This window comes from Physella acuta, unplaced genomic scaffold (genome assembly GCF_028476545.2).
Source record: "Physella acuta isolate Inbredline_101_S28 unplaced genomic scaffold, ASM2847654v3 ptg000245l, whole genome shotgun sequence".
Taxonomy (NCBI): domain Eukaryota; kingdom Metazoa; phylum Mollusca; class Gastropoda; family Physidae; genus Physella; species Physella acuta.
In genome coordinates this window covers 610305-624848 of record NW_026731764.1, presented here as the reverse complement: position 1 = coordinate 624848, position 14544 = coordinate 610305, and the positions used below count along the sequence as shown (strand labels likewise).

The 14544-nt window shown below is 34.7% G+C and overlaps 1 protein-coding gene across 1 annotated transcript; it reads left to right on the top strand.

Annotated features, from left to right (window-relative positions):
• Positions 1 to 1888: 1888 nt before the first annotated feature.
• On the top strand, positions 1889 to 12631 carry LOC131938473 (E3 ubiquitin-protein ligase RNF4). Its single transcript, XM_059296527.1, has 7 exons — positions 1889 to 2091; positions 9159 to 9258; positions 9448 to 9539; positions 9814 to 9838; positions 10271 to 10451; positions 11089 to 11170; positions 11384 to 12631. Exons 1-7 carry the CDS (start codon positions 2089 to 2091, stop codon positions 11531 to 11533), a joined length of 633 nt encoding a protein of 210 aa, XP_059152510.1. The 5' UTR covers positions 1889 to 2088; the 3' UTR covers positions 11534 to 12631.
• The last annotated feature ends 1913 nt before the right edge of the window (positions 12632 to 14544 follow it).

Genomic DNA, 14544 nt, shown 5'->3' with positions numbered 1-14544 from the left:
GTATTTCAGATCTAAAATTGGATTTGACATTTCAGACTTCTCTACCCAAAATATACAATTAATGCAGAATCACCCACCATAATGATGAGATTGTAAATCTCATCAACAATAAAAGCATCAAAGTGACGCCTGGCAAACAAAACATTGGGCATGGCAAGAAGTGTAGCCAAACAACCTAGTCCAACACCAAACTTGACTGCCTCAATCAACAGTGTTGCATGGAAGAAATCTCTGCAAGTATCAAAACAGGAGTATAAAAGAACATTTTAATTTGTATTAAAATTAAATAAAGTATTTTATTATAATAATGTGAGCAGTATGGTTAAAATAATGAATCCATTATTATGAAAAAATATGCTGCGTGGTTGATAAATAGAGAAACAAAAATAGCCACATTTAGTGTTAAGAAATGTTTATCATTCCCTACTTACACCAGGATAAATTGCAGCAGCAAACTGCGTACAATACCGATGACAACATTTATCCCAATTTCTAATTGGTGATCAACTTCTTTGTGCCCGGGAAAATTGCGACTCAACCAAAACTTGCCTATGGGCCAATTTCCATTGTACCAAATATATCCAACAATGCAATTAAACACAACAGATGCAACACAGCCAATCATGTTATATTGTTTTTTTTTAACTAAGAAACCCTGCAAAAAAAAATTACATGTATGAAATATTAAGTAAACTTAGAATTCAAGGATAATTGCTTTTTAAATAATTATTTTAAAATGTTTGACTGGTTTTACATTTAAAGGTGTAAAAACTGAACCAACAAAACTTGCATAATTAATCGGTAATAATTTAAAAAAAAAAGACCTATGAACGTTGTTTATGTATTAAAAGAGGCCTAGATTCTATAGAATTTAAGTGTCATCACTCAAACTGATTTTTTTTGCCATAAAACATTGAAAGCTTTTTCTTTTCTGCAGATGCATTTGTGTCAATTATCTCTCCCTTATTTATTATCACTACCCTTCCCATCTTCAATGGTGACTATGTAGGAAAAGAAGGTATATATGCAGTTTCTTCCAGGCATCTCTTGGGGGGAGGGGGGGTTTCCCCCCTAAAATACTAACGCCCCCCTCCCCGAACGAAATTTATATAAAAAATATATTATATAGCCTACTTTTAACAGTGCCCCCCCCCCCCCCCCCCCCCCCCCCCCCCCCCCCCGCAGAAGAAAGTCTGGAAGAAACTCTGGGTATGTTTTATGTAGGCCTAAGAAGCCAAGAAGGTATTGTGATTGTAAGTAAAGAATTGTTATCTGAGAGGATCTAGAAAATCTCTAGATCTAGATTATTTTCTAGACTAGATGTGTTGTTGATGTCAGAAGTACTAGATCTAGATCTATATCTAGAAGTAGTAGTAGATCTAGATCTAGTACTAGGCTAGGGATCGAGTAGTTAGTAGATCTAGATCTAGTTATAATATATAATAAGATAAATCTAGAGATCTAGCAGCCTAATTATAATATTAATATATTAAATCCAATCTAGTTTATTATTTTTGCTAGATCTAGATCTAGCTTAAATATATTACAAGAAATTGTAGAATTAGCGAGTCGACTAACTAGAAGCAGAAAGCGGAGTAGATTTGGCCGGCAATAGTTGATTTAAAAAAAAGGGTCAGATAATATTTTTACAAATGTTGGCCAAAATCTAAACTAAAATCTGTATCGTCGAAAAGATATTAGGTGGTAGAGTCTACTAGTTATAAAAAATAAAACCAATCAAAGAGAACACATCTTTTGTGATTTGTATTAGATTTTTTCTTAATTTAACTATTTTAACTAAGCAAACTTAAAACACTGCGAAATTTAAAATACGCATTGAATAAACCTACAATCTGGCCTCTGGTCTGTAGGGTGCCTATGTATTCCATAAATAAAAGAGCTCCTAATCAAACAGCCGTTTATGCTATTGTATACAATCGAACTAAAAACTTGACACCGGATAGACTAACGAGAGTAGACAGCTAGAATCTAAGCAAGATCTAATCTAGAATTTACTACTGATCTGGATCTACAACAGACTCATTTATACGCTGCGTTTAGAGTGACAATTTATCTAAGTACTTATAAATGGTGAGTCTCTCATCCCCAGTTGAGTTAGTCTCCGTCTCCAGTCTCCACAGTGGCCCCTAGCTAGCTACTACTACTAGCTAGGCCTACGTAGGGTAAAATCTTAGTTTAGCGTCGTAAATTCGGCCAAAACTAGTAATGTAGGAGAGAGTGCAATAATGAATATGTCATTAAATATGAGTATATTTTCGTATATTTTGATAAAATATTATAAATAATTGAATAATAGATCACCATTTATGGTTAAATCAATTTAAATATCCTGAAATTAATTTTTATCAACCCTGTTCGAGATAGTAAATTTGCTATTAAAAACAGCAGCCATCTTAAGAAAATGTTATTTAGAGTAGCTTCCCTTTCATTTCTATTCGTATGAAAATGTATTTAAATATGATTGTCTTGTTGTATAGTCCGTATAACAAAGCATTTTTTTTTTTAAATTCTGCTCTTTAAAAACTGAATGTCCTAAGAAACAACTTTATTAATTCTAGAAGCATTGTGAGATGCAACTTGTATCCATGTTTTAAATCACGTTTTTTTTTCTTTCTAATGTTTATTTGATCTTACTATTACTATAGCCTATAGTTTGAGTATTTTCTTATTGTTTGAATGTTCACTATTTTCATTTCAGGTTTTTCTTTTCATCAGTTAGATCTAGTGATTCTATCGTAACTTATGACATTTTTTTTACTTCTCTTTACCTTAATTAAACCCCAACCTCCGTCATATTTTTGTTGTCAATGTCACAACAAGTCATAAGGGGGCATCCATAAATGACGTCACATCCGTAGGGGGAGGGGGGGGGGGGTCCGTAATTTTGTGACGATGTGTGATGAGGGGGGGGGGGGGGTTCAGATGTTGCGACGTCACATTTTTGCATTATAAAAAAGCAATGTTAGAAAACGAATTTTAGACGTTCTTTCGCGTTTTAGATAACTGTTTTAATAAATTGTAATAGTTTAGACAAGATTTTGGAAAAATATCGATGTTTTAAAAAAATTCAACTGCAATTTTGAGGGGGGTTGTAGGTTGAGGTGTGACGTCATTTTAGGGGGGGGTCTGGCTTTTTGTGACGACGTGTGACGGAGGGGAGGGGGGGAAGGTAAAAATCGTCAAAAGAGCTTGATGTCATTTATGGATGACCCCTAATGTAAAAAATTACGCTTTGCTCTGCCTTATCTAAGATCTCTAGCCATAATTTTGACAACAATAAATGTTCGTCATCATTTATATATACAGAGAGACAAAATGTATTATCCACCAGCTTCCCTCGTAAAACATCATCTAAAATAATCAGCCACTCCACCCCTTAAGTGCGTGTTGTCATTATGGTCGATCGCAAGTCTCCACCTGCCAGACACATTTTGGTTATCCTTTGTTGTCAATATCAAGTACCCAAGTGAGTGATATGGGGTTGTCCATAAATGATGTCACATATAATTTGCTACGGGAGTGAGTGAAGATTTGTGACGTCAACTCAGGCGGCTCCGCAATTTATGACGTGTCGGTCTCATGAAAGGAGGTGGACGGGGAAAAATACCTATGTGGTTGATGGAGAACCTCTATAATGCTTTGTTCAATCAAAATAACGATAAATAAGCATTAGTATACGTATACCTTGCTTAAAACGAATTATCATAAATGTTGCAAGTCTGCTAGTTTAAGACATTTGGCAAAACGGCCTTAACTTAACACATTATCCCCGTCAAAAAGGCTTGCCACCAAATGCCTGCCGACGAATAAGCCGCGTCTAATGCGGGGCGTTAAGAATACAGCCATTAGCATGGGCCGCGTTAGAGCACCAATAGGCTATCGCGCTTTGTAAGATGACGTAAATACTTAAATTCAATTTCGCTAAACTGCGCAAAAATTTAGTAATGTTCCATCGTTTGAGGAAATTTATTTTCTTGGACTTAAATTGAAATATGTTGACTGTCTGGCTCATAATTTCCGAATATCACTTTTAATGTATCAAGATTCAGAACTATAATTTACTTTAATATAAGTGTCATCTTATCGTTTATTGTGCTTTTTATAAAGCGCAGAGCAGCTACAAAATCGGACGGCCATCCTGTTTTCACCAAGCTTCTTTTGGAGCTTAATATGGGTAGTCTAGTTCTATACGGTGTGAGCTTAATACATTTTTAAAGGGCCGAAAGTCTCAAGACAGCAAGCTTGCAGAAATAACTACGTACGTTTAAATGGACGAGTGATAGATGTGTTAGGGGCTGTTTAATGAACACCAACTTATGTAATCAAACTAAACGTCGCAAAAGCGTCAAAAAGGCAGTGCTTGTTGTTTTTTTTTCTATAAAATTAGCCTAACGGTCGGCGGTACCGCTACATGACGTCACGTGCGAGCGTTAACTCGGTGACGATGAGCTAAGTGGGGGAATGAAAAAGGTAGGGTTCAAGAAATTCGACTCGGCAAGCTTTTTACATTTCTTGACCCTTCTTAATAGTTCTTTCGTCCCCACTGAGAAAATGGATCACCAATGAATAACGCGTCATACTTCTACAGCTGGTCTTTCTCCCACAACCATCCCGTTTTCACGAAAAAAAACCTGACCCGTCTCCAAAATCACATCGCTGAGTTCTGCTCAACCTCTCCCCACCACAAATCACAATTTCTATATGAAACAATATGTTCATATGTTTGCTCTGTAATAATGCACGCTGTCATTACTATCTTAAGAGCGACGTCATTTATGAGCGATCTAATATTGATTTGCTTACTGCAAATAAAGTGTTCAAAAGTTCGACCTCCCAACAATTGTTGTGGTCTTGGATGCACACTATTAAGTCTGATAAGGTCTATTAGTCATTCATGTCAACTATATTTAAAAAAAAGAAAAATTACTATACAGGGGGTCATCCATAAAGGATGTCACGCTTTTTTGACGATTTTTACCCCCCCCCCCCCTCCCCTCCGTCACACGTACTCACAAAAAGCCAGACCCCCCCCCTAAAATGACGTCACACCTCAGCCTACAACCCCCCCCCCCCCTCAAAATTGCAGTTGAATTGTTTTTAAACAGCTATATTTTTCCAAAATCTTGTCTGAACTCTGTTAAAATAGAGTATTTTAATCAATTGTTATTACAATGTATTACAACAGTTTTTTAAAACGCAAAATAACGTCTAAAATTCGTTTTGTAACATTGCTTTTTTAAAATGCAAAAGTGTGACGTCGCACCATCTGAACCCCTCCCCCTCATCACACAATGTCACAAAATTACGGACCCCCCTCCCCCCTACGAGTGTGACGTCATTTATGGACGACCCCCGGCATATAGTAAAACAATACAAAACAATCATATTAAACCACAAAATCAACACAAAAGACATGCGAATAGACAATTTATTGTTTTTAAAACATGGCCGCTGCTTGTATTTACTCATTGTTGTCTCGAACGGGGTAGTTTAAAGTTTATTCCAGGATATTTATGACTGGTTTGGTCTTGGATTGTGATTTGTTATTCAATTATCTGTTATATTATGTAAAATATGACATAAATATGGCCAAATGAAAGAAATATTCATTAGTTACCTTCATCGCACATTACTAGCTACGTTGGAATTTACGACGCTAAACTAAGATTTTACCCTACGTAGTACGTACGTACGTTACGTAGTAGTAGATCTAGATTCTAGATCTAGAAGATCTAGTTCTAAGTACTACTAGATCTACATCACATAGAATGATAGATCTACATGTTTTTCCGTGACAACCATTCGGAGATCTGATTTCTAAAGTTGACCTGAAAACGACCTAGATTCTAGGACTAGGATAGTTTTTCTCACTAAATCTAGAATTTACGCAATTATCAATTTAAACATGACCACTGAATAATAGACATCCATATTTAATCCATTAGGCACTAACTTTGGAGTTTTTAGTTCGTTTTAAACTAAATTACTTAATTTAATATTTATTGTCAATCACTGCCATGTCCAACACATCTCTCCATGACAACTCTTCTAACCCTTGAAGGTAAAGAAAACCACACATCAGGTTAGACTTTTTAAGTGGCCATGCACCCAGAGTTCCTCACTAGTAATCATCAAATAGCGGTCACGTGGTTTTTAAAAAATAAAAATAAATTGGTTGTGATACGGACGCCGGTCTTATAAAAAAACAGCTCACAATATTTGATTTCTTTTTTCATAGACTGATAAAACTAATAGTGCTTTACGTTCTCGCTCATTTCTGTACCTATACTGTTGATATTTTTAAAATTCTATTAATTTTAATGAAACCAACTTTTGAATTTAGCCTCCGTTCTCCAAACCAAATTTTAAAATGCTTTTCTGGCATATCTAACCCTGCCACCTATGGTTTGTTGTTATGACACGGAAATCCCGCCATTTTGCGCGTGGTAAACATTTTTAAATGTAATTAGTTGAAGGTCTCTGGAATTTGGCCGAAAAATCGCCGGAAATCAAACGTCCGGTCCGGGCGCCATATTGTTGTTAGCAACCGACCACGCCTCCAAGTTAGCGAGAAATACTAGACTAGGATGTTCGGATTGTTCGTAACGACGACGTAAGATTCTTACTAAGAATTAAGAATCATCAAAATCATGTATGGGGAGGGGAGTGAAGGTATGCTGCAATAAAAAAAACAACATAACCAAATCGAAAGGATTCTCTTAACTTGGATATGTTACCTATTTTCTAATTCTATATTCATTTTTTTAGTATAGGCCAAATGAAGAAACAAAAAATAATCATGTCTTAATTGTCTTATTCATTAGTCTTATTGTTTCAAGTAGGCCTATAAAGATCTTTTTAAAGGCTTTTTTTTAAGGCCTTTTTAGTTTTGATTTTGATTAATCAGTGTAGGCCTAAGTATTTCAGCAAGGTTTAATTAGGATAATTTATAAAAGATTGAGATGTGATTGTAAAATCTAACCCTCCTCCCTTACTGGTTATGGGACCAGCGCAATATTCACAAAGACTGAGTTTAAAATATTTTCTTAAGATCTATTTGATTTTTCTTTTAAAAACTGTCATTGCATAAAAATTTAGGCCGCCTTTGCGCAGTTCGCTCCGCGTTAGGCTTAATTTTTACCCTAGGTGGCACGCGATCTAAAAAAAAAAACAGATGTCAGGACTGCCCGATTTTTTTTTCGTGGTAACAATTTAAAGTTGACATAGATTTAGATCGAGTTTAAGTGTATTTATATTATTTCAACACCTAAGAGTCTAGTACTTGTAAAAAAACAGTACAGTTGAGTGTAGTGTCAAGGAAAGTTTGTGGGTCAGATGATAGTCCTAGATCTAGCAGCAACCTAGCTAAATCAAACTGTCCTTATACCTTTAGGTCTAGCTATCTACTAGCATGCGTGATAGTAGATCTAAATCTAAGTCTATATTATTTATCCTATGTGAATTAAAAAAAAATTTCAATTTGCTTGAGGGGTGAGGGGGTGGGAGGAAGAGAGAAGTGAAGACAGACGATCTCGTGTGAACGTCTGTGACGTATGCTTTAGGCCTGCTGAACCCACCGACCGTGGGCCGTGGTGGGATTTTCCACTCACTGGATAGTAAACGTAAGGCAAGCAAGCAATCACGCCAGTGACGATGTTTGGAAATTTTATTAAAAAAAAAAAGAATCATAGTCTACGTCATATTTTCAATATGAAAAAAAAATGTTATAAAAAAAAAGACTAGTACTGGTCGAGCTAACAGCTAACCCCGGGTTCGAGCTCTGAACTCCGGGTCTATGAACGTCAGACTACAGCTGGCACACTGTTGACTCAACCACAGCGGATGTAATAGAAAAGAAAAAATAAGCATTTTCAATTACAAGATGGCAAATCAAACTTGCGAGACGAGTAGTCTATTCTTTAGGGGCCACGCTCTGCGAGACGCGTAGTCACTTCGTAAAATTTATCACATGTAGGCAAGAAATGCATCCCAATCAGTGACACGGGCTGCACGCGTGGCAGACAGCTCGCTCACTCGTTTATGTAGTTTTATCAACAAGAGAAGTTAACTAATATAATAAGTGTATCAGGCCTATTAAATAAAAACATGCCTATAGAATGTTTTAAAAAAATGTCAGCACATTGAAACAGATCAGTCATGAGCGAGAAATATGAACTTAGGCTTAATGAAAATAAATAGAAATGTAGCCTTTAATTCAAACAATTATTTTCAAGTTCTCTGGATTTGCAACTTTTATAACATTTATTCTAAAAATATTAAATTTCTGAATTATTTTTAGGCTTAAGTTTATATTTTTTATTATTTTTACGGTCGCTTTGATTGCAAAATCTTAAAAATCTTTTTAATCCATGTCAACAATATGATGGAAGGTTTTTCATCAAATCTGTCGGTAAAAAACATTATAAATAAACATTAGGCCTACAGTTCTTTGATGATTCAAGTTAACGTCAGATAGGTCTAGTAGAAGTTAGATGAAACAGAGTATAGCTTAGTTAGTTGCACCAATGGAAATACAGGAGCTGACCAGTCACATGGGATGGGCAGATGACCAGTGAGGTGTGGGTCAGCAGTTAGTGATAGGTAGCAATAGAGAACGGTCAGAGATATGTAGAGAGTTAGAGGTAGATAGTGTGTTACGGTTGGTCATGTGAGTGTGTAGTTAGTAGTATTAGTAGACAGTATATAGTATAGACTAGTTAGGTAGAAGTAGGAGATTGATTTGAGTTAAATAAAATAATTATAGAACATCTTGAATTAGACTTGTGTTGGATTTCACTAAACTGTGCCAGGCTACGATTTTTAAGAAAACTATAACACCCGGTCCCTGAACTGGATGTCACCAGATGTGTATTACAGTATACATTACGGTATACAAATAGACACATTCATATAACCACAAAAACCCCACTCTCACAACTGGTGGTATCTTCTTCGTCTACACCCTCACAAGTTCCAATTTAATAGTGTGTGATAAAAAAATCCTTACTACACTACTAATTACTAATGTTTACAATAAACTCTCATTAAAGTAGAAAACAATTATGCATGAAGTAAGTAAAACTAATTTCTACTTACTGGAGGGTTGAGATTATTCTATCAAATCAAAATGTTTTTAGGCTTTAAGAACAGTAAGACGCAGACAAAGAAACAGAAGGCCTATTCATAATCAACCCCATGTCTTAGAAGTGGACGATGACATTATTGAAACTCCAGCATGTATGTATTTTAAAAAATGTTATGTATTTATTAGTGTTGAGAACTCTCATTGAGTTTTGTATTCATGTATTTTCATTGAAAATAAATGTTTTATAAATACTAGATTTCTTCCAAAAAAAATATACCCATGGGGTAATAGATATAGATGAGTCAATTTACAAAAAATAAAATTTTGATATTTTTTTTCAGCTCAGTGCATTGACTTGACATTAGATATTTCTCATGAAGTCATAGACCTCACTCGAAATAACTCCTTAAGTTTAATAGATTCACCTGTTGTGGCAAGTATACTTAGTACAAGTTCTGTTACAGTTTCTCACTAAATAATTTAACTTAACCATGATCTGTAAGTTGCATCCTTTTCTTGAGATAGTCACTTAAAATTCTTTTATAAATATCATATTGTTTAATTTTTTTAAAAGGCTAAATCTAACTAATGTAGAGCACGTTTATAAACAGCAACATTTTTTGTCCCAAACATGCAATAATTTAATAAATAAAATTTTAAAAAAGACAAAACTTTACCATCTTGTTTTTAAACTTTTCTTACAATAGGTTTTGACTCACACTGATAATGTTGGTAAGTAATGATCAAACTTGTCTATTTTACTATTGTATTTCCTGTCTTTACACTTACAGTGTATAACACCTTGCATTACTTGTGTTTTTCCATTGTATGTTAATGTTATCATAAAAAGCACTTAAGTACTTGTATTTTATTCATACCTCTAAACAGTACATATGGAGGAGCATCTTCCTAATTGTATTAACAATTTTTTTTTTACAGTTTTGCTGTTTTATCTTATTATTTAATTTCTCCATTTAATTTAGAACACTTGTTTTGTCCTAATTTCATTTTATAATATAGACTGAAAACTTCTAAGTAAGAAATTTTTTTCAATTGATTTTAGAGCCTTGTTGAAAGAATGCAGCTTAGTTAGATAAATGATTGAAGTGTAGTAAACTTTAGATGGAATCTACTTAATGAAAATGGTATGATGATCATGCACAGGACCAGTGAGATCAAGAACAGGCAGTGGGAGGAGAGGACGACACAGATCATCTTCTCAGCGGGACAATGTATATTCTCCGAGGAGACGGCACATTCATCCAAATTCAGAGGTTCATGTTCTCCATTCTGATGAAAGTAGTGATGAACTACCTGATGTTCCCTTTGATACACCTGAACCAAAGTAGGTTTAGTAAGTGAAAAATACTTGTATTTAAAAAGTATCCATTGTAATTAAAAAATGAAGGCTAACAAATGTCAGAATGTAAGTACTTAGTGTAAACTATATAGAACAAAATGTAAACACTATACTATAACCAAAAGTTGACATTGAAATTTTATTTGCTCTTGTAGTGGGGTATCACCAATGCAGGTGTAACAATTTGGAATTACCTGTTGCCAGCACATATCATAAACTTCTTAGTTGTATCTAATGTAACATTCAATGAAAGCAACCGGGGAAGTTATGAAAGTTGTTTCTTAGCATATAAGTATAATCCCTATCTGACACTTTACAAAGGGAAATTGGTTATGCTAATACTCATTCATTAGTCTATTTTTAATTTCAATTTATTTTACATTATCATTTTTTAACAAAACTATTCCCTAAATTAAAGAACAATATTCACCAATAGCAAGGCTTCAATTGAAAAAAAAATGATTACTGGCATTTAGATCCCGTATGGTTTCTGTTTTAGCTACTGTAAATATGAAGGGAAAATCCTTGAACACATTAGTGTAACATTGCATGCAATTATTTGTATAATATGATTGTGTTACAAATGAATAATTTATATTTAACAATGATCTGTTTCTGACAGCACATCAGCAAATGCAAGTTTACTTCAGTCTCCCACAGGCATCAAAATTATCTGTCCCATATGTTTGGATGATGTCAAGCAGGTACATTTTTACTTTGTCAAGTATTTTATCCTTATTCATAAACACTACTTTATATAAGTTCACACTGAAACTATACAACATGTCATTTTAAAGTTTGAAATACTTCTGTAACAGAACTTTAAAAATGAATTAACCCCCTTTTTCAAGTTTATTCTGTGAAATGTCAACATTTTATTTAAAAATATGTGAATTAAAAACTGTTTTTGTCTTCAGGTTCAAAGAAGAGGACAACAAGTAATGTCCACTACTTGTGGTCATATTTTCTGTGAAGCCTGTATTAAAGCTGCTATCAACAGCCAACACTGCTGTCCAACATGCAGGAAAAAATTGACCCTCAGGAATGTACATGCATTATATATTTAGAGAAAACTGTGCCAATATTAATCAAACTTGTACATATTCATGCTATCATTTCATGAATGCTAATTCTTTCCATAACCTAAGCTTGTACCTCACTTTGCACTGCGAATAGTGCACAGTTCTTCTTAGTGGTTAACTTACAAAACTGACCTTAGCTCTGATAAGCTGTAGCACTTATTTCTGAACTTCACTGGGCACTTTATACAGGCAGATGGAAAGATGTTTTACTCCATTGTAATCAGACAACAGTGATAACTAAAAATCTCTTTGGTGCTGGTTTCACTTGATTTTCATCTCCTCGTTTTGATTTTTGTTATTGATAAAAACCAATGCTAAGGTTCTATTTCTTTCCCAAATAGCCACGCCTTGTTAATGGAACTGTGTTGGTACTTGTGATGTTTGTGGGTTATTTCCCTTGTAGACACAGGTCTAACCTTCCAAAAGCTGAGTTACCACTTAGGAACAATTCAGTCATGTAGTCTGGTTCAAACGGCTGACAAGCACACATGTGCCACTGATAATTAAAATTCGATTTACTTTTCTTGCAGTTATGTAGAGTTAGTTTCCTAACACAGAGAGCTGTTGAAAAACTGCAGTTGTGATCTGGTCAATTTGTCTAGTTTATATTGTACACATTTTTAAAGTTAATATTTTAGAAGCATTTCAGTTATTAAACAACTTCTCAATTATTTACAATATTTATATCATTTAAAAAATTGCATTTTAAAGAAGGAAAAGGCACAGTTGCATGAACGTTTGTTTGTATTTTGTTAGTTGAAGAGCTTTTTTTTTCCTTTAAATAATTTTTTGATCTTTAACTCTTTCTTCAAATGTTTGTATTGTGACAACTCAAGAATGTGTAGATATATACAAAGCTAGATGGCCTAATGGAGTGACAGCCACATTCTTATTAAATCTGGAGCACTTATTTTATATTGCTGAATGTTTTGACTAGTTTTACTTTACTATTTTTGATTACTTTACTTTTTATGCCTTGCTAGTAGATGGGCAAGTACATGGTGAATGTGTGGGCACCTGTTGTGCGATAATCTTTCATATATTGTACAGTGAGCTGTGTGCAAATGAATTAAAACATTCAGAATTGTATACAACGTATTTTGTTTTTCTGCTTCATTCTAAATGTTCACACTCAAATCACAAAGTCATATGTGATGTTTTACAATAGGCAATCAGAACTTCGTAATTGTAGGGTTTCAAAATAGTTGATACTGTAAAACAAATAACCAGCACTTCTTAAATTATTCTTTACGAGCCGACCCGCGGCATATCATACGCCACTATTCAGTTGTTGTTTTTTTTTTTCTACTTTTCAGTAATTTATAATTTGTGAATTCGACACTACCAACGCTGCCACTGAAAATATTTCTTTAAACACTATAAGTAGCTCGTTAAGGACGATACCCCCCCCCCCTCCGTTAAAGTAAACTCCACTTTGTTACCCCCCCCCCCCCCCACGTTTAAAATCGTTTCAAACTAAATTATCTGCCCCTAATAGTCGTCACTAAACCCGGCTCTGTAAACATTTAGAGTGAACCACAGCTCACCGGACCATGTAGGGGTGGGGGTGGTAGGGAGCGCGTTTACAGCTTGTTTTCTAGCGTCTCCCAGAAGAGAATTATATATATAGAAGAAGATTTTCAGTAGCATTTAGCAACTTCTAAATATCTAGATTTGTAGGTTTCTAAACAGAGGTGTGCATGCCTTCACTCCAAGATCTATTTAAATAAAAAAGATAATCCCTATATACAACTGTAAAAAGTAAATACAAATTACATTTTGATTTTGTTGATACAGTTTTAAATGATGTATTGTACTATATTGGCTATCCTAACCCTTAGTCTGAAGTCATTTACTTTCTTTGTTTTGAAATTGTTCAACCATAGTTGGCTCCCTTGACTCCTAGACAAGTAAAAGTTGTACTAGTTACATGTCCCACATACAAAAGGGTTAGCTTTATTTAAGAACGTTTATGTTGTCATACATAATTGATGGTTGGGTGTGTCATACATGCATAAGGAATAGCTTTATAAAAATATCCCACATATAACAAGTGGTTGAATTACACATTAAAGTATGGCTTCAATATGTCACAGACAAAGGATGGCTATAGATAAGAACATGTCACATACAGTGGATGGCTTTAAGAACATGTCACATACAGTGGATGGCTTTAAGAACATGTCACATACAGTGGATGACTTTAAGAACATGTCACATACAGGATATGGCTTTAAGGACATGTCACATACAGTGGATGACTTTAAGAACATGTCACATACAGTGGATGGCTTTAAGAACATGTCACATACAGGATATGGCTTTAAGGACATGTCACATACAGTGGATGACTTTAAGAACATGTCACATACAGTGGGTGGCTTTAAGAACATGTCACATACAGTGGATGGCTTTAAGAACATGTCACATACAGGATATGGCTTTAAGGACATGTCACATACAGTGGATGACTTTAAGAACATGTCACATACAGGATATGGCTTTAAGGACATGTCACATACAGTGGATGACTTTAAGAACATGTCACATACAGTGGATGGCTTTAAGAACATGTCACATACAGGATATGGCTTTAAGGACATGTCACATACAGTGGATGACTTTAAGAACATGTCACATACAGTGGATGGCTTTAAGAACATGTCACATACAGGATATGGCTTTAAGGACATGTCACATACAGTGGATGACTTTAAGAACATGTCACATACAGGATATGGCTTTAAGAACATGTCACATATAGGGAATGGCTTTAAGAACATGTCACATACAGTGGATGGCTTTAAGAACATGTCACATACAGGATATGGCTTTAAGGACATGTCACATACAGTGGATGACTTTAAGAACATGTCACATACAGTGGATGGCTTTAAGAACATGTCACATACAGGATATGGCTTTAAGGACATGTCACATACAGTGGATGACTTTAAGAACATGTCACATACAGGATATGGCTTTAAGAACATGTC